The 22333-nt window shown below is 36.2% G+C and overlaps 1 protein-coding gene across 1 annotated transcript; it reads left to right on the top strand.

Annotated features, from left to right (window-relative positions):
- Positions 1 to 578: 578 nt before the first annotated feature.
- On the top strand, positions 579 to 4133 carry LOC111404098. Its single transcript, XM_023032833.1, has 2 exons — positions 579 to 780; positions 987 to 4133. Exon 2 carries the CDS (start codon positions 1035 to 1037, stop codon positions 3861 to 3863), a length of 2829 nt encoding a protein of 942 aa, XP_022888601.1. The 5' UTR covers positions 579 to 780; positions 987 to 1034; the 3' UTR covers positions 3864 to 4133.
- Positions 4134 to 22333: the final 18200 nt, after the last annotated feature.

Here is a 22333-nt window from a genome sequence, read left to right as displayed (position 1 = left end):
GTTCCATTAATACATACATTCATTCAAACACCCACGATACATGTAAGATGTATGTATAAATACCCTAAAATTTATTAAATTATTCAATATTAAAAGCATCGTATCAAATAAAGCCATTGACATGAAATAAAAATAAAGCAATTGACATACGAGATTTAAATATACCATACTATTTTGAACGCTAATGACACTCTAATATATGGAGAAAACAAGTCGATTTTACATTTATTGAGAGGGGTAATTAAGTGACTAAATTATAATTCTCGACGCAAAAGAAAATCCGTACGTAAATACATTTAAGAACAGAAGAAGATATTTATTGCGAGATAGAGTTTCAAACAATAAAAGTTTAATCTCATTTTTTATTGAAACTACTCATCTAGATCTAATAGTGCTTGATTAATTTCAATTATAGCATATGCCTACACCCTCTTCTTGTATTTCAGTCCCAACTGATAAATTAAAAAATATTTTAAGATCAACACCCAAATTTATTAAAAAAAAATTCCATAATTATTAATTGACATATTAATCTATATCTAAACACGTCATTTCCAGTCGACACATCACCGTCACAAATGTCGAAGGCGGTGTCCGCTTGGCACGTGCGAGGCACGTGGCCTCTCGCACGTGCCCTCTTAAAATTTATGTTTCTTGCTTCATTGTTCATAGATCACACCTCAATTCCTCGCAAGGAGTATACTTCTGACGAAAAGAATTGAAAAAAAGGGGAGGAGAATTCTAAAAAATAAGAAATTGACAGAATTTCTATCAATTCCGGTGACTCTCTCTCTTTTTCTCTCAATTTTACGTATATGCGTGTATATATGTGTATGTGTTTCTATGTGTAGAATAAGTGCATTACGTTCGATGTCTTTGATTTTATAAATGTTTTAATTCATGCATGATTTGTGTCTGTATCAGCGTATATGTTTATAGGTTTAATTAATGTCTGAAAATTGGACTTGATGTTTGACGCTTTTAAGGTGGAGCAACACAAGGAGCCTGGTGGTGGTGCGGAATATAAAACCCTAATGGAAAATTCTAGGGATCCAGGCGGAGGGTATTCAGTTCATGGGGTTAGGGTTTTGGAGGGGGGCAAAGGCTTAGTTGGAGGAATGCAAATGGTGGATGTAAAAGAAGGGAGTGATGGTAAAATGGATGATAAGGTCAGTGAAGTTTCTGTTGAATTGAATGTGGATGCGAATGGGGAGAGGGTTAATGGAGCTTCTAGGAAATCTATAATTGAGGAAAGGATGACTGGGCAGGATGCACGGGGCTCTTGGGGAGTTATGGAGTTGGTTGGAAGAGTGCTTGATGGTAATTTTGGAATGGAAAAGGAAGAGCGAGATTTTAAGCCTTTTGAAGACAAGACTAGTAGTACATATCATGTGAATTTGAATGTAATTCGCGATGCAATTGGGGAGGCTGTATCTGGAAATGAATTTGTCAATAAGGGAACTGGAGTTGATAAGATATTGGACGAGCATAATTTGGATTTGCACAGAGAAGGAGCTGCTCTAAGTGGGGAGGCTGTATCTGGAAATGAAATTGGCATTGAAGGAACTGGGGTTGACAAGATATTGGATGAATGTAATTTGAATTTACATGGTGAAGGGGCTTGTTTAAATGGAAAACCAAATGCGGTTATTAATGAACAGGTTCTTGACGGAAATTCTAGAAATACCGAGTTATATGTTCATAAACCTGGTTTCCTGGTACCGAACAAAAGTGGAGAAGAAGATGCTCTTAAAGGAAAACAAAATGTGGTTGTTAATGAACAAGTGCCAGATGTAATTTCTAGAAATGCCGTGGGAGATCAAGAGAAGCCTGGTTTGCTGATACCAAAAACACATGGAGAAGGATCCAGTCCAAATGGAAAAGAAAACTTGGGGGTTAACGAACATGTGTCAGATGTTAATTATAGAAATGCTGAAGGATATAATTGTAATCCAGGTTTGCTGATGCCAAAAACACGTGGAGAAGAGTGCATAACAGAAAAGGAAGGAGAATATTGCGTGTCGGATCTAGTATGGGGCAAAGTAAGGAGCCACCCCTGGTGGCCTGGGCAGGTATTTGAAGCTTCAGCTGCATCAGAGAATGCACTTAAATATTTTAAGAGAGACAGTTACCTGCTAGCATATTTTGGGGACCAGACATTTGCGTGGAACGAGGTATCAAAGATAAAGCCATTTCGGATGCATTTCTCTCAAATGGGGGAACAGAGTAATTCCATAGCATTTTGTCATGCTGTGAATTGTGCCTTAGATGAAACTGCTAGACGGGTTGAGCTCGGTCTGTCATGTTCATGCTTGCTAGAGGTGCATAAGAATATAAAGACTCAGATGGTTGCAAATGCCGGTATCCGGGAAGAATCAAGTAGAAGAGATGACAGAGACAATTTATCAAGTGCGGTCACATTCTTACCCGCAGAATTCGTTAGGTACTTAAAGGTATTGGCTGAAGCCCCAAATTGTACAGCTGATAAATTGGAATTTGTGATAGCAAAAGCTCAGTTGCTGGCCTTTAATCGATGGAAGGGTCACTATCAGCTTCCTGATCTCCAGGAGTTTGGTGTGTTGTTGGAGGACGATTCTCAAGTTACTGTTCTCGGCAATGGAAGGGATTCTCCTGAAGTGATGAAAGGAGTGCTTCTAGGTTCCAAGGTTGATCATCAATCTAAAAAGAGAAAGTCAATTCCTCAAGATGGTTCTTCTCAGAAGCGCAAGCGCAAGCACCTCTCGAGCAACGATGAATGGTCCTTGAGCAGCTCAAGATTACCAACTGGCCAGAAGAAGTCTGGAAGGAAGGCTAGCAAGAAGATATGCAGTTCTGGTGAAAAACACGAGCCCATTGATTATATATCAAGTGATTCTCATGTGGAAGGAAGGAAGAGACTTTTGCCACGCAATGATAAAATGTTTTCGCAGCCTAACTCATATCATAGAGTTGGAGAACGCTTATGCAGGGCTCTAAAGTCTGGTGATGGAAGTTCTAGTCAATCCGTTCGTAGAAGTGGTGGGGAACGTGCAACTGGTGTTCTTTTGGGTTTCACCCATGGTTCAGGGAAATCTCAAAGTGAGAAGTTGATTCCAGCTAAGTGCCCTCCTCCACATGAGATTTTTTCAATGCTATGCATGGCTGCAAAACATCCCATGAGAAAGTCTGGCTTATTGACTTCAACAGTAAGTCTGTTCTGTGAGTTCAGGAATTATACTTGTTTGGAAAATGGTAAAGCACAAAATCACAAGAAGCATGCTAAGAAGCATAAGGAGAAACTATCTCCCAACTTGGAGAATGCAGATATATCTGGATTTGAAGGTATAGAGGATTCATATTGGACCGATAGAATCATTCAAAGCGACCCTGAGGAGAAGATGATATATGAACCTGAGATCCCTACCCGAAAGGTTGCCTCTGCTGTTGAAACTGAAGCTGTTTCTGGTATTAGTGAAATCTTGGACGATAAACAAGAAAGAGATGCTGTCATTCTGGATTTGGAAAGAGACAATTTATCTGGTCTAGTTGATGAAGAATCTCTGAAATATTCTCCGACAGCACTGATCCTCAACTTTACGAATTTAGAATCTATCCCTTCAATACCAAATCTGAACGGGATATTTAGCCGCTATGGACCTTTGAGTGAGTCAGACACTGAAGTATTGAGCAAAAGCAAGCGTGCAAAAGTGATCTTCAAGAGTCGAGCTGATGCTGAAGCTGCTTTTAGCAGTACTGGGAAATTTAGAATTTTTGGACCTTCACTTGTCAGTTACAAACTCAACTATTCCCCTAAACTGCGCAAAGCTCCTACAACTTCAAAGCGAAGCAGAAGGCAAACATCAAAGAAAGATGGTGCACTTTAAAAATGGCATAATCAGTTGAGGTATTTCCTTATGTTTTGTCATCTTTTAAAATGTAGGTTTTATTAGGTAGAATCTGCCGCTATTGGAATAGCATTCACGTAGATGAAAATTGGCAGTTAACTTATTGTTTCATTTGAATATATCCTTAGAGAGTAGATTCAATGAACGTCAGATGTTTGTCTGATTGTAAAAGCAAAGTATTGGATTTAAATAACTTGGATGTTTTTGGAAATTCATTCTTATTTTCATAATGGATGTTATATGGGATTAGCATTGGTCCATGTATTAAATTATGTGCTTTTGAATAAGTTTTCCGTATCTGAAAATTAAGATCATTCATAAACTAGTCGAGTTGTGGTTCTAGGTGGATCGTTAAGTTTGAAAGGTAAGAGTTGATTTATTGGACAGCATTGGATGCTAGAAGGGTAAAAACTATGGCATAGATGCTTTAAGTGGTATATTTTATAGGTAATATGCTAATAGCTTAAAACATCTTTAAGTACTTGACAGTTTGAAGCTGAAAAAGGTCAGAATTAAGATTGCCATAATGGTTGGGGTTAGATTTTATGGATAATACTTGAAAACAAAAACATTTTTGTCATTTAGGATACCATTCTTATTTGTGCTTTGAGCAAGATGAACTGCTCAGTAGAAATGCCATGGATAGCTGAATCCCTTGTGTTGTTAATATATCACGTAATTATCATTTTGTTTAGTGTGGACCTATGGACAGCGGTTCATGTGTTCTTTCCATATTCATTGATACATGTCATTTCACATGCAACTGTGTGGCATATTGAAATTGTACTCATCTGGATTCGGAGTAGTAGTTAAGGGTTTTTCCCTTCCTTTTTTTTTGGGTGTGTGGGTTGGGGGGGGGGGGGGGGGGGGGGGGGATTTAAAAAAAAAAAAAGGGAGGGTTTGGCATGATATTGAAAAGATTACAATGAGGGGGTAAATGTCAGTTGGCGTGTTCAAATTATCAATTTCGTAAACCAACATGACATTGATGTCGTTAACACGTCTCAAAAACCTCAGGTGACTTGATCTAATTATTTTTTGATTTTGTACGGCTAGATATGATTAATTGTTGACATGGTGGGAGATACATTGTTGACACAATCGATTTAAGAAAACATATTTACTTGAAAAAAATTGAATTTTTTTTTTTTTTTAATCAACATATCGGATTGGTACTATTTTGAAAAATTGTATGTTCGTGTAGTGTCATGTTCAACACTTGTGCCATGTCAATGTTTCCTATCCTCTTTTAAGGAATTACAGTTGAAATGAAGGGAAATTTTAGTATATTACTTGAAAGCATATTTACACAGGGAAGAATTATACAGATATGTGACATTTAAACGGCATTTCACAATCTAAAACTAGAAAATCACCATTTCTGCATTTTGAGTAGACCACCAACATTGTGGTCTCTTTCTTGCTTTTTTAAATTTTTTGGATGGTCAATGTTAGGATTGTCTTGGGAAGCTTGGGACTTGTTCTCTTCGTGTTTCAATTTTGTAGTTTTGAATTTTGAATTTTGTGTTTTGAGTGTCTATTTTAAAATTGTTGGAAATACATTCTTTTTGTCATTTTGAAAAACTGTTTTTCAAAACATAAAATTGAAAAACTCATTTACTTTAAAATTTTGAGTATATTTTTTTATAATATTTTATTTAAGAAATCTGATTTTTCAATAAATTTTAATATTTTAATGTTAATATAGTATTACATAATATATAAATTTTGAAATTGGTGAATTTTGAAATATTTTTTTCCAGATATAAAAAATACAACCTAAAGGTGCGTTTGATTGCAAGTATGGAATTCACATGAAAAGAAAATAAATTTTAAGTAATTCAATTGCCTAGAAATTATTTGCATGAAAAATATCAATTAAATATGTTTAATCGACTTAATTTTCAAACTAGAAAATGTTGTATTTTTCCAGCTTTTGGTGTTTAATAGTCATTATTTTTCATGGAAAGAGTCATTTTTTTTCCAACTTTTGTTCATGGAAATGCGTAATACAATTATTTATCACAATCACTTGCATGGCCATTGTCCAAAACAAACCCAAATATTGTCGTTGGCACCGACATTGATTCCTTGTTGTAGCCATGTGACCCTCTATCACATATTAAATAAAAATTCAATAAAAGAACGTGTAAATTATATATTATAATTATACAAGACAAATAATTAATTTGATGTTGCTTTATTATTTCTTATAAGAACTATCTCAAATAGGGGGAACCATTTGATGCTGTGGCAAGCTGCCTAGGACTATAATTTTTGGCTACATATCGCCCATCTCTGCACTTGTATGAATAATACGACCAAAGGGTCATTACTGTCTTTTGAAATTCTAGCCCACTATCCAACCAATCTAGCACCAACATAATCACATACAAGAGTTGCATCGCCATAATATTCTTCCTGAACAGTTTTCTTTAGATGAGACATTACTCTGCCAACAGTGTCATTTTGTTGCTGCAGCTGCAATTGCCACAGAGATAATACGCTATCGCTCATCTACATAACCATTATCTTTGTTACTCATCGTGTCAGCATTGGTGATTTCACATCTCCTGGTAACCGAGCTACCCTCAGATTCTTCATTCTGAATGTCTACCACAAAAATTGTACGACTTTTTGGAAGTGCAATTTGTATTTGTCAATCCTTCAGCATCGTGTCACCAATACTAGTAACATCGCAATGGTCATCTCTATATGCAGTTTTCGCATGATGTGATTGAGTGTTACATACAAATATAACAAAGCCTGCAACACCAAAGATGATGAAACAGACAATAAGCACACGGTCGCATCAGACAGCAGAAATTGAGCAATTGCGTAAAATTCACTGAGTAATTTATCTTAATGAAATCTAAGACAATATGCAGTTGTTTTTTGTCTTTTTACCTTTTCTGCCTTTTTCTTCTAGGTCCATGGAGTTAACTATAATCTTCTCAATACTCACAGACCTATATTAGATTTCTAGTCATTGGTACTCCTCATATCAGTGAAGCACAACATTATTTCTAAGGAATAAGATATATTACTGCATGGTATAAACATAAAAAACTTTCCAGTCCCAAACACAAAAACTGGCTCATCAAGGAAAACTACATGATACAAGGACAGCCTGTACTATGTCATCAGCAACCAGTTGAAAACCCTCTTCAGTATTAGGTCCACTTTCTAGATCAATCAACAATTAAATCAAAAAATCATTTTCCATTAAAAATCTTAAATTAGAAACAATTATTTATTGTAAACATCAATCAACGTAAATTTAGCATACTAGGCTTGGCATTGGATTAACTTAAAACATACAGAAACCTCACTAAAATTTGTAACTTCATCTCTAATAATCCTATTCGAGACATTACTCTGCCAATCGAGATAATACGCTATTGCTCATCGACCCTAGCAAAATGCATCCTCCACCGCTCCCAATCCCACTCTTCATTTTCCTCCTCACCTCTATTTTTCACTTCAGCCATCCCAACCGTTTCCAATCCCACGAATTCTAATACTCAACAAACCTCTTAATCACACTCCTAAGTCTCCTGAATATCAAAGTCCCACCACCAATCCGACCAAGAGTTCTTCTCCGAACCGAACCCGATCCGAACTTAAAAAGCCATAGATACTACCAAAACAGTAAATAAATCCACTCATACTGCATATTCACATGCATTCGACAGAGTTACTACCATAGCATTTATCGACATCAAACCTCAAACAAATTATAAACAAGAATTTAGGCAAATCTTAAACAAATGCATAAAGTGTAAGTATTATGCCTTAAGTCCAATCAACCTTGAACATAAATACTTTTGATATATAATTAATGCAATTTAATGGCAGATATATTATTTAATTAATAAACAATTAAATAAATAATAGAGTCCGTAGATTCAAATTTTCGTAATTTGTTAATCACAAGGTGTTGTGATTGTGAGATACGAATTACATATGATTGAATCTTAAATCCTCTGTGGTCGTAAGTAATGACGAGATACGGATATCGTTATTACCAATAGATCATCACGTGTGGCATTTCTTACTTGTGAAGTAAGTAAATGATTTCACTAGTTAAAGTGTGGTGACACTTAAATGAACACGTGGATGTTTTGTTATAGAACAAAACATTAGAGACCCACCAAAAGATTCCACATGGATAACTATCTGAGTGTCAGTGGTTAAACTCCAATGTTTGGTAGTGGAATTGGTCCTTTGACTTGAGGTCGTCATAGTATCTTATATGAGGACAGTCATGCTTTGACGGTGTTGGATGTTGCTCTGCCAGGGGCTAGTAATAAGCATCGTTCGAATATGTCAAGAATCGTATGAAGATTGTGAATGACCAATAGAGGATTCGTCACTCTTAGATAGTAGGAGATTATGATCTACGTTTCATTCAATTAAACCGATAACGAAATCCTTGGTCAAGGTGTACTCATAAGTCGAAAAGGAGTTTTCGACTTATATTGACTTAATAATGGAGTGAAATATATGATCGATATTCAGGATTGACACACTTCCATATCTCGTAATTGATCCGATCATATTGCCGAAATGATTATAGTTTCACGGTAAACGAAAGAGTTTGATTTTGTCATACCACATGACATTTCCCGTCACATGTATTGCTCTGACACATTGTTAGATGTCAATCTGAGACGACGAGTGTGAATTGGTGATAAATTAAAATGGTGCTTTAATTTATCAATTTTGATTAGATCAAAATAATATTTCACATTGTTATGTATCGTGATCAGGAACCTGATGAGTCACACACAAAAGAGAATTGGAAGATTATAATTTGTCAATTAATTAATTTAACAATCGTTGGATAAATTAATTAATTGGGTTGGATATTTATAGGCCCGAATTAATTAATTCACGGACCGGATTTAATTAAATGGATTAATTAAATATTAGATCGGACCAGACCAGACCCATTTGAGCTTATATAAATACATGGTTAGGGTTTTCAATCTATATAGTTTTCTCATAATTTCTTGCTAGCACACGAGGAGAAAACCCTGGTAGTTGCAATTTGTTCTTTGTGTGGATCACCATTGGAAACTAGACAATTGGACAGCTATGGGAGACAGATCCAAGCTGTTGAAACAAAGATAAGGTAAAAGGTTTGCAGATCGTGAAAAATGTATCACTTATATCACAATTTCTATCTAAACACAAGGATGAATCCTGACCGGGAATCGAAATCATTTTAATTTTCGTTGCGCATGTTAAGTAGATTCCTAACAGTGATATGAGAGTCTACTTTGTGTTTGTTGGAAAATGTCTTGAATATGTGAGCAATCAAAAGTTGAATGTTATACATGTTTTAGTTTCTAGCAATTAAGAAAATTTATTATCATATTCAAAAATTTGTTTTGAGATAAAAATTAAATTTTCGTAAAAAAAAAAAAAAGAGATCGAAAGCGACGGTGGCGCTTGCGCTGGCAGCACCAACAACGCAAGCACCTGTGATGCCGATGCTGTTGCAGCGGCATCACAGTCGCTGCATCAGCAGCGCGAAGGCGATGCTGCCTTCGCGCTACTAATTGGGGCTGTAAGACCTGCCGCCTTATGGCGGTAGGTCTTGCCATCTGGTGGGGTGGCGCCTTAGCTAGAGAAATTAAAAAAAAATTGAATTTACTAGGGTTTTTTCGATCAGGTTGAAGACGGGGGCTCTAGCTGAAATTTTAGAAATTTCAGGCGGCTCCCTGACTACAATTTCAACACAGGGTCATTTTGCAATTATTAAATGGAGGACTTGTCATGCAATTTCTGAAATTGAGGGACTTGCTTTCAATTTCATTCTTGGGTCAACTTGCAATTTTCAAAAGGGTTTTGAATTTAAATATTAAAATGGTTTTAAAAATTGGGTTTTTTAATTATGTTTGACCCATATTTTAATTTTGACTCAAAGTAAAAATTTTATTTAAAAATTGACGACTTTCAATATTTTTGTTAAAATATGATTTTAATTTAAATATTAAACTTTGACCCTAAATTGAATTTATTTTATTTAGGAGTGTTATCTTAGATTAAAATATTAATTCAATTTAAATTAGAGTTTGACTCTAATTTAGTACTTAATTAAAATTTAATTTTAATTAATTATTCACCAGAATATATTCTAAAAATTAGAATTGGATTATAATTTGACATTTAATTAAAATTTGATTTTAATTAATTTGTCATGCCCTAAAATTCGTTCCAATGAGTTGGACTCTAATTTGGTATTTAATTAAAATATGATTTTGATTAAATATATTCGCCCTGAAATCTTGGAATTTGAGTTGGACTCTACTTTTGTTATTTAATTAAATTTTGATTTTGATTAAATTCAACCGTCTTAAGTTATGAAATTAGAGTTGGACTCTAATTTGATATTTAATTAAAATTTGATTTTAATTAAATAATCTCTCCTTATAATTGTGGAATTAGATAATTCGGTATTTAATTAAAATTGGATTTTAATTAAATATGGCCGCTAATTAAATAATTGATTAATATGATTAATTAATTATTTAATTGTTATGATCCATTTGTTTAAAAAAGTTTAGACAACCTTAATAGCTAGGAACTCCAAACATGTTTGCATATAATATTAGATATTATATAAGAATACATTTACATGATAAATGCATTATTAGTGGACGATTATGGACTCGACCATATGGATGTGTTAAATGGTTAATTTTATTCTTGTCGTTTTGTGAGCTTGCGAGCTCTTAGTTGTTTTGGGCCTGCGAGCCCATTATTATTGTTATTATTTTGGATTTAAGAGTCCGTTATTGTTATTGTAACTATGGGCCTGCAAGTCCAATTTCATCTAGACCTGCGTGCCAACTAGTATATAATACATGTTGCAGCTAGACTAATTGAAGACACACGGAGAAAAGAAAACCATGAAGATAGTGCATTGATATTGATCAATGCGATAACTCTTAGGAATTGCCTAACTAGTCTTTCTTATGGTTCGGGAAGACTGGATAGTAAAATCTATAATCGTCCACACTACTACATTATATTATATATGTGTTTATTTGCATGGTAGATGTGTAATATAACATATATGATTGTTACGATGAGACTTTTAAATGCAAAACCCCTCAACAAAATATTAAGTCACATTTATAATTGTATTCCATCATTATAGTGAAAAATTAGAGTCCCAAATCGTCTCAACTTGTTAAGTACACTCAAGGCTGGTCTATTAGGGATATGTTTGACACTATGAAATATTGGATATTTCTAAAGGATGAGTTTGACTTAACTAAAATTTATCTTTTGTTGAGCACACTAAAGGAGATAAATTTTAGGGACATGTTGATGAGTGCTCTACACTCATAATATTTGTGCCACCTAATTTGTTATTTTGTTACTTTTGAGAGTGTTTTAGAACTTTTTATTGCGTGTTTTGATGTTGTGACGTAGGTTGATGAAATTGAAAGAAATAAGTAAAAGTTGGCGAAATTGGAGAAAATTGCCAAATTGTAAGACATCCAAAGTTCGGGGACTAAAGCGCAATTATTGAAAAGTTGTGTTGAACCTCACAATGAAGATCCAAGCACGCTAGGAGTCAATTGGATGAAAAAAGATGTCAAAGGGATCAAATTTAGTCAAACTATGATCACAAATCAATTTTCAACCGAAAAGTTGTACTTTGGAATTTCAGCCTCACATTGAGAATCATTTTTGACATAGCAAACGATCGAAGCGGAGAATAATATCTGACGAAAATTTGTACCCCTTTGAGTTAACTTTCTAACGAGCTTTGAATCACCTCAATTGGACATCGAACGAGAAAGTTATACTAAAAATACTGAAGGACGCGCAGAAGGAATTTTCCACCCGAACCCGGCGTCGTGACGCCAATGAATCTGAATTTTACAGTAAGGGCAGCGCCGTGGCGCCCAATAGCGCCGCCTATGCGGGTAAATGTATTTTGATATTTTTGAATTTCTTTCTTGGCCCATTCCAACCCAAAATCGTCCAACACTTGAGGAGACTATAAATACTACCTAAAAGACCTAATTAAGAGGGGGGAAATGAGCAAGGAAAACTGGAAGCAGCCGACAAGAACACGTGATTGGAAAGAGGAGTTTAGCCAAGCAATTGCAAAAATCTGGAGACAAATCCACGGCTGGTCAATACAATTAAAGAAGAGAAGTTAATTGAGAGAATTTGGCAATAATGGAAGAAGAAATCGAGCGGCAAAAACGAGTTTTTCTATTCCTTTTCTTTTCTATGTTCTTTCTTATTAATCTATTCATGTCAATTTTCTCAATTATGAACTAAACAATTATTCTAGGGATGATGTAGCCTACTTGAGACATGTTTGGATTTCGTTATAATTATTTCAATTGATCTTTCCTTTTTATTTATTTATGTTGTTTGTGTGCAATGCTTTCAATTAACTGGCTACTAACTGACTGATTTGATGCTCTAAATTTTGGTGCTTGAGAGAGGCAAATTTAGGCGTGATCTAAGACAACATAACCTAGATTTCGTAGGTTTCGAGAGAAAGTGCGAATATTTGAGGCTTATTTTAATTAAGAACCACATGCTTGATAATTTTTATATTTTTAATTCGGAATAGAGATATTGGAATTAATATATAAAAATAGATTTTATTTGGCGCTCGAGAGAGGGAAATAGAATCACTTTAGCGTTCTTGCCTATAAATTTTGGAAATATTGATAGAAATAGTTATACGGTTGAAAAATATTGTCGAATGTACGGTGAAATCATTTCCAAGGCATTCATAATTTGATAAGAAACTTCATAATTTGCCCTCGTTTACTTGCATCGTTCATTTTATTTAATTTTAATTTAGCATAAAAATATTGACTCAAAATTTGATCGTCTAAATAAAGGGAAAGCTAAAATAATTATAGTACTCAATTGATTCGATTATCAATCCTTGTGGATTCGACATCCTAACTTCTTTACTATATTACAAAACTTGACACCGTACACTTGCGGTTTAAAAATCACGTTGCATAAATCGCGTGACACATGTTAAGCCAACACATAAGATGTGTGAAGACAAACAGTTGTCAACTTAATAATTTGGGAGTTGTATGAAGATACAATTGATAATAGTATCTACCCAAATGTTATATTAAGGCTTGTTGAGTACACTCAAGGCCTTAGTATAACAGGTGGGATCCCAGCCCACTGGGAATCGAGTATGGACTTCATAAATTTACGTGAGAGGGTCATAAATTTGAATTAAACAATGGAAGTATAATTAATTTAATAAAAGTTCATGTTAAATTAATTGGTACATTTTATATATTATTCTTTTTTCTTTTCGTCATTTATATTTATTGAATCGTGAGTAATCATGTGTATTTGAGAGGCATACTGGATGCCAACAACCAAATTAAATCTTCTTGATTGGCACTGCAATTTGAGAATTGTTCTCAAGCATGAGAAAGTTGGTTGTCCTTAAGTAGCATTTTCCAGAGACACTTGGTGATGACTCGATTAAGGAAGAGGTGGCTGCTATAATAAACGCAGTGATGACAATAGTACTGCAACGTATGTGATACATGCGACTATGTCACCTGAGTTACAAAAGCAACTTGAGAGTATAGATGTTAACACATAATTCTTCATTACAAAGAGTTGTATGATAATGATCATATGTGGAAGGATATGAGACTTCCAAACAACTATACCGATGCAAAGTGACAAAAGAATCTTCAGTCAATCCTCATGTACTGAAGATGATTAACATGAGAAATGTCTCAATTGAGTTCAGTAATTAACTATGAACTAAGTATTGACTTAGCTCTGCAATCTCTGTCATAGAGTTATTCATACTAATTATGAATTATGATATGAATAAACTCGAATGCATACTCATTAAGTTGCTTAACATGCTTAGGACTGTTGAGCCCTTTATCAAAGTTGGTAGTAGGCAAACCATTAATTCCTCTAAGAGTGTTAAGAGGAAATCTAAAGGGGCTTTGAGAAAGCATTCAATATGGTTAAGACAGTCTGAGCAAAGGACAATACCAAATCTAATTACCCTTGTCTTCATTATAGAATGAAAGGTCATTGGAAGAAATATTGCAAGGCTTAGGTCCATTTCATTAGCTTCTCAGGTATTAGATACCAAATGTGGATCTTATATTTATACAAATATGGAGAAACTAAATGGAGGTAGACCACTGTAAGAGGGAGAAGTTAACCTACACGTTGAAGATAAGCAAAGGTTGCTGCATTGCCTGTAGGAGCATACTTCTTGTTGTTTCCTTTTGGCTTAGTATTGGAATTAGAAAAATGTTGCTTTGTACCCACTATAACTGGAACATTAAATGAGTTTCATGTTCAGATATGACCATTTTACTATTGAGGATAATTGTTGTTCTTGTTTATCTTGATAAAAATCTTAATAGTTATCGTAAACTACAAAACAATGTTTATATTCTTAATACTAAACATTCTATAATGACTATAGAAATTATAAGGAATAAATGCAATAATCTAATTACTACCTAAATCTGGCATGACAGACTTTGTCATATAGATGAAATGCAATTTCAAAGTTACATAGAGATGTATACTTAGGATCAATTCATTTTGACAAGTACAAATTATGCATGTCTGGCACAATGACCAAATCTTCTTTTACTTGAAAAGAAGAAAGGTATGCATAATTACTGGTCTAATGCATACTGATGCATATGGACCCATGCAAATTGATGTCAGGTAATGTTTCTCTAATTTCATCAATGATCATATATGCTTGATGAAGTTGAAACATGAAACTCTTGAAAAGTTCAAGGGATTCAAATTGGAAGTAGAGAAACAAATATATAGAGATATTCTCGCATCAAGATTTGATCGAGATGGGAATATCTTAAAGATGAAATTCTGGATTAGCTAAGAGAGAATGCGATTATCTTGTAGTGGACTCCTCCATATACACTGTAGCAGTGGTGTATCTGAAAAGATGAATCGTTAACTACTAGATATAATGCGATTAATAATAAGCCATGCAAACCTCCCAAAATTATTTTGGAATCATGCACTGATTGCAGTGTATTGCACACTAAATCATGTCTCATCTAAATTGGTTAACAGAACTCCATACGAGTTATGAAAAGGCAATAGTCCCAATTTATCTGATATGAAAACTTGGGGCCATGACACTTATTTGAAGCACCTTGAATCGGATAAGTTTGACACTAAATCCGATAAATACATATTTGTGGGTTATTCAAAGCAGATATTTGAATATAAATTTTATTATCGTGAAGAAAGTCTTCGTCTCACAATATATCGTCTTCTTAAAGAAAATGTTTACTCTAAGAAAGGACGGTGGGAGCAAAATAGAACTTGAAAGAGTTCAAAAGTCAACGGATATAGTTAACCAAGTAGATGAATCTAAGTTACTCTTAATCAGGGAGTAGAGACTCCTGAGGACATGTCAGCTCTATGTGAGTCTAGTAGGATTATTCGACCTTCAAGAAAGTGTGAATTCGTGATTACTAATAAGGTATTACTGATCCAGGATGATGAACCTACTAATTACACAAAAATAAAGTCAAGTGTTGACTTAAAAAGAGATAGAAAGAGGCCATGAAACCCGAGATGAACTCGACATATGTGAACAAGGTTTAGACCTTGGTCAACCCTCCTGATGGGATAAAATCCATAGGTTGTAAATGGTTTACAATAAAAGGTTGACATGGATGGGAATATACATACATACAATGCAAGGCTAGTAGCAATAGGTAACAAACAAAGATGATGTGTTGACGACTTTAATGAAACCTTTCGCCTGTAGCCATGCTAAGGTCCATTCGGATTTTGGTTGCAATAGTTGTATACCGTGACTATGGGTTAAAACAAATCTCTTGGAGCTGAAATCTTTTATTTGAGAAAAAAATCAAAAAGTTTGATTTTATCAAATATGAAGACGAATTGTGTGTTTACAAGAAGATAGGGGGAGCATTGTCGCATTCCTAATATTATAGGAAACAAAATTCCTATATTTCAATCGTTGAAATAATGGTTGTTAAAGGATTTATTCGTGAACAATATGGGGAAGCAACTTAATCTATAGAGATAGATTTAGAAGATTGCTTAACTCGATATTGAGAAGATTTTATATGGAGAAATTGGTTTACTCTTAAACGGTGTGTTGGAATAGTTCCAAACGTGAAGCAGCCGTTGATTCAATAGCAGAAACCTAATACATGATTACTTCAGAGGTAGCAAAGAGTTACAATGTGGATCATGATGTTCATAAATGAACTTGGAGTAGTTCCTGATATTGTTGATCATATGCCATTGTATTATGATAACAATAGAGCCATTGCGAAAGCGTAGGAACTAAGGTCTCATTAATGACCCAAACATGTATTAAGGCAGTACAATCTCATCAGAGAGATAATACATAGAAATGACGTAAAGAGAAGAACAAATTTTCACATTTAACAATATTGTAGATCCACTGACAAAGAGTTGTCGTAGCATAAACATGATCGTCATGTAAACTTTTATGATATTAGATACATAAGTGATTGGATCTAGTGCAAGTGGGAGTTTGTAAGTATTATGCTCTAGGTCCAATCAACCTTGGACATAAATACTTTTGATATATAATTAATGCAATTTAATGACAAATATATTATTTAATTAATAGACAGTTAAATAAATAATAGAGTCCGTAGATTCAAATCTTCGTAATTTGTTAATCACAAGGTGTTGTGATTGTGAGATACGAATTACATATGATTGAATCTTAAGTCATCCGTGGTCGTAAGTAATAACAAGATACGACTATCGTTATTACGAATATACCATCACGTGTGACATTTCTTACTTGTGAAGTAAGTAGCTGATCTCACAAGTTAAAGTGTTGTGATACTTAAATGAACACATGGATGTTTTGTAATAGAACAAAACATTGGAGACCCACCGAGAGATTCCACATGGATAACTATCTGAGTATCAGTGGTTAATCTCTAATGTTCGGTAGTGGGATTGGTCATTTGACTTGAGGTCGTCATAGTATTTTATATGAGGACATTCATGCTTTGACGGTGTTGGATGTTGCTCTGCCAAGGACCGCTAATACGGCATCATTCAGGTATGTTAAGAATCGTATGAATGTTGTGAATGACCAATAGAGGATTTGTCACTCTTAGATAGTATGAGATTATGATCTGCGTTTCATTCAATTAAGTAGATAACGAAATTCTTGGCCAAGGTGTACTCATAAGTCGAAAAGAAGTTTTCGACTTATAATGACTTAATAGTGGAGTGAAAGATATGATCGATATTCGGGATTGACACACTTTCATATCTCGTAATTGATCAGATCATATTGATTAAGGGATTATAGTTTCATGGTAAACGAACGAGTTGATTTTGTCATACCACATAACATTCCCCGTCACATGTATTGCCCTTATACATTGCTAGATGTCAATCCGGGACGGCGAGTGTGAATTGGTGATAAATTAAAAGGGTGTTTTAATTTATCAATTTTGATTAGATCAAAATAATATTTCACGTCGTTAGGCATCGTGATCGGGAACCTGATGGGTCACACACAAAAAAGAATTGGAGGATTGCAATTTGTCAATTAATTAATTTTACAATTGTTGGATAAATTAATTAATTGGGTTGGATATTTATAGGCCCGAATTAATTAATTGGATTAATTAATTCACGGACCGGATTTAATTAAATGGATTAATTAAATATTGGATCGGACCAGGTCAGACCTGTTTGGGCTTATATAAATACATGACTAGAGTTTTCAATCCATATAGTTTTCTCATAATTTCTTACTAGCACAAGAGGAGAAAACTCTGGTAGCTGCAATCTGTTCTCTATGTGGAGCACCATTGGAGGCTGGACAATTGAACAGTTGTGGGAGACAGATCCAAGTTGCTGAAACAAAGATGAGGCAAAGGAGTTTGCAGATCGTGAAAAAAGTATTATTTTTATCATAATTTCTATCTAAACACAAAGATGAATCCTGACGGGAATCGAAATTATTTTAATTTCCACTGCGTATGTTAAGTAGATTCCCAACATAAAGTGCATACACTCACACTCGGTTAAGAACAGCAAATTCCAATCCGTGAGTATGCATTGCACAAACAATATGCAAAATATTCCAATAAAAGCAGCAATTCCACAACATTCATCTTTCTGGTATTTGGCTACGGCATTAATGAAGAGCATTAACAACAATAAAGAACAAAGAGCACACATTTCTTCAAAAATACCATTGCCAATTTCACAACTCTATATCTCTAGCTATATATACGCATGTGTATATATGTATAGTGGAGCAGAAAATTAAAGAGAAAAAATGGGAAATTTTTACGATAAGAGAAATGAGGTTGCAGGGACAGGGGAAAGACAAAGTATTAGAATGTGAATTCGCAAACCGTTAAATTTAACACATAAATAATTAAACCAAAAATGAAATGCTTACCCATCATAAATTTCATCAATTTTGATGGGACCAAATCTATTTCACAACTCACGGACTGCTTTCACAAGTGCAGGTGACCCATGGTGGTATTGGATGGGCTTGGTTGAGAGGAGTGGAGTGGTGATGGTCCGCAATCGAAACGGTGGCTGACGACGGTAGAAATATGGTGAAAACGAAGATTGTAAACGTGATTTTGGGTGGTAATTGGGGCTATTTTCAACAACTCTGTGGCCCGGTGACGACAAGAGGTTGAAGAGGAAGGCGAGGGGGTTCAAATGGTACTGGGGTCTGGTCTAGGTGGTGGGTGGTGGTCGATTGTTGAGGAAGAATGCGGTGATTCTCTCACGCTTCTCTCACGCACAGTTTTGGAAGAAGTGGAATTTAGGGCTGTTTTTGGCCTTTTGGTTCATTTCCGTGATTTGGCATTAAAACGCTCAAAACGTCTTTTTAGATATTTTTCGTTTTTCTTACTTTTTTTTTCGTTTTCCAAGATTCATTTTCAAAAATGAGAAAGAGAACGCATTTTTCCCGTTTTGAAAAATCGAAACAGAAAGCGACTTGAAAATGGCGAAGAGAACAACCCCTTATAATCTGTCAATGATCCACTCTGTTGAATATATGTAGCCTGAAAAGAATATAGATACTGATATGACAAGTTTTGGTTATGCTCGATCATTTATCCCGAGGACTTTTTTAATGAACTTGCGATTCCACACATGGATTGCTCAAGCATATACTCCCCCGGGGTATAATGCTCGAGCACTTCCAGTCTTGCTGCTTCAACATTTTATGATCCATGTCCTCAAGCATGAGTAGTCCTCGGGTATATGTTCTCCTCATAGCTTGCGATTGTTGACCCTTTAGAATTCCTATATAATTGGGACTCTAACTCAACCATATTACTTAATACTTGAGTCCTGTAAGGATTTTATTCCTGACATAATTATGGCATTGGTCCAATTCCTTCACCTAATAGGACTCCGTTAGATAGAGATACCTAACTAGTTGAGTCCCACTAAAAGAATGTCGCTTACTACTATAAATACAAGACCATGGGTCATTGATCATGTACGTTCTCATTATTTTCAGTATATAGCCTCACGCACATAATTCCATTTCTGACTTAAGCATCAGAGGGGCGATGAGAACATACCTTGTTGCCTTTGTTTTAGGTATCGGAAGATTACGATCATGCTCATTCAAAATCCTCAAGCTCGAAAAATCAACAGGTACGATTTTTGGTAGCATCATTGGCGCCATCTGTGGGAAACGCTACCAAAAGCCATGGTTAACACACGATCAAATCTTCCCTCCGTAAGCTCATCCGCTCCCATCCCTCATCCTGCTAAAGATCAACCGGCTCCTCAAGAAGAGCCGTCAGGAGTACCCGCACCTCAGCCAACGGCCGTCACAACTGAAGCTTTCGAAGAGTTCCGTCAGCAGATGGTCACGCTAACACGTTGTTAAGTCAAAGAAATTCGCATCCGTCACCGGTGCAAGTAGAGCATGGTAGTTTTATGGCTGATGCCCAGCCCGAGCACCAAACCCCGCAACTGGCGAAGTGGGGACCTCGAGTATTCGTAACATGGCCTCGGGCTCGAGATCGGTTACCATGGATTTCAGAGAGATTGCCCGGATCATACAGGAAGGAATTAGGCTGGCCTACAACGGAATGCTCGGGGACCAACAAGTTTTACCTCTAACACTCCATTCACGCCGGAGATATTATCATATCCCTTGCTCGACAGATTTAAGTATCCTTGCATTAAGGCGTATGATAGGACGACTAATAATCAATCATCTCAATGTATATACCGATGTCATGAATTTGCAAGTTGCGCCGGATCAAGTTATGTGCAAAGTCTTCCTACAAACGCTAACTAATGCTGCTAGGGATTGGTTCTCGACATTGGAGCCCAACTCCATAGCCTTATTCTTAGATTTGACTGATAAGTTCTCAGCCTTCTTTGCAAGTAGCAAGCGTATCAGAAAGACTGCAGTTTCTCTCATGCAACTTCGCTAGGGACCAAATGAAACCCTACTAGGATTTATGATGAGGTTTAACAAGGAAAGACTTCAAATACCTGATGTTCACATTACGACAGCAGTTTTCGCCCTCACCTATGCCAAAGGTGTGAAGCCTTCAAAATGTCCCTATCAAAGACCCCGCCACAGACAGTAATCGAGTTCCTTACAGGAGCTGAAAAATACATGAATATGGAAGAAACGCTGAACCCAAGTAGACCTGGTCCTTCTTATGAAAGGGCCGAGAATAAGAGACAGCGTGACGTCATCTCCCAACCTGAGCATCCTCGGGACAAGCACAAGAATGAAGGGTCGTCAAGGCCTCTCACCCGATTGAACACGACTAAGGAAAATATTTTGATGGAGATCAAGGATATGAAAGAGTTGAAGTGGCCTTCAAGGATGAAGCCGCTCCCTGACATAAGAGATATAAGCAAATATTGTGAATATGGGCATACCACGGAGGATTGTCAAGCCTTACAGCGGGAGATTGAAGTCCTCATCAAAAGAGGGCTCTTAAGAAATTACATCGGTCATGATAAATGCCCGAGGAATGACTGTGACAATTGGAAAGAGCCTCGAACAGGAAGCAGTGCTCAACCCACTGCCGGGACCATTAATATTATCATTGGAGGCATAGCATCTGGAGGAGACACAAACAGTGGGCGAAAGTAGTATGCCTGTCGACATGCTCATACCCCAAGGGAATCCCATGATAAAGTGAAAGATATTAGCTTTGGGGCAAGGGATTTGGAAGGAGTGTCATATCCTCAAGACAATGCCTTGTCGGTCTCTGTAATTGTGACTAACTTCGAAGTAAAGAGGATTCTAATCGATAACGGGAGTGCAGCAAATATACTCTCACAGGAAGCTTTTGCTAAGGTGGGGATCTCTCCCAAATAGCTCAAAATAGTCAAAACTCCTCTACAAGGATTTGGTGGTGGAGTCATTATCCCGAAAGGAATCATCGAGCTTCCACTTACTTTGGGCTCTGACAATGCCCAAGTGATAGAGATCACACCCTTCCAAGTGGTTAACACTCTTATGGCTTACAACATCATTCTGGGAAGACCCCTGTTGAACAAGATCAGGCCATTGTATCAACTTTTCACCTGATCATGAAGTTACCAACAGGTCATGGCATCGGAGTGGCTTGAGGAGACCAAATAGCTTCCAAACAGTGCTATGTTACCAACATCCAAGGAATGAGTACAGACATCATGCAACTTTCAGACCTCAAGCTCGAGCCAAGAGGTAGATTCGCCCCGGTTGAGGAATTGGAAGTGGTCGAGCTCGAGCATGGAAAAATGGTAACTATTGGTCGAGATCTTAAGGCCAGTCTCCGAGAGGAAGTCATCAATTACCTATCTCGCAACATCGATGTTTTTGCATGGAAGGGCGAGGATATGCCAGGGATAGACCTCGAAGTAGCGGTCCTTAGGCTCAACATAAGCCCAGTGGCCAAACCTGTTAAGCAAAGAAAGAGGCGGTTTGCGCCGAAAAGACATGTGGTCATTTAGGAAGAGATCGGCAAACTAGTGAGAGCGGGGTCATAAGGAATGTCCACTACCCCGATTGGCTCGCTAATGTTGTTCTTGTGAAGAAGGCCAGTGGCAAATGGAGGGTCTGCATCGACTTTACGAATCTCAATAAGGCATGGTCTAAAGACTGTTACCCACTCCCCAAGATAGACAATCTTGTGGATAACACGTCTGGACATAAGCTGTATAGCTTCCTAGATGCATTCTCAGGGTATCATCAAATCCTCATGGCCAAGGAAGACCAAGAGAAGACTTCATTTATGGCTGATTCAGCCATAAACTGCTACAGGATGATGCCGTTTGGGTTGAAAAATACTGGGGCAACATAGCAGAGGCTCATCAGCGAAGTCTTCGCTGATTTGATAGGGAAGAACATTGAGGCCTATGTTGACGAT

This window comes from Olea europaea, chromosome 11, assembly GCF_002742605.1.
Source record: "Olea europaea var. sylvestris chromosome 11, O_europaea_v1, whole genome shotgun sequence".
In the NCBI taxonomy this organism is placed as follows: Eukaryota; Viridiplantae; Streptophyta; class Magnoliopsida; order Lamiales; family Oleaceae; genus Olea; species Olea europaea.
The sequence above is the reverse complement of the archived record's forward strand: the minus strand, read 5'-3'. Positions and strand labels throughout refer to the sequence as shown.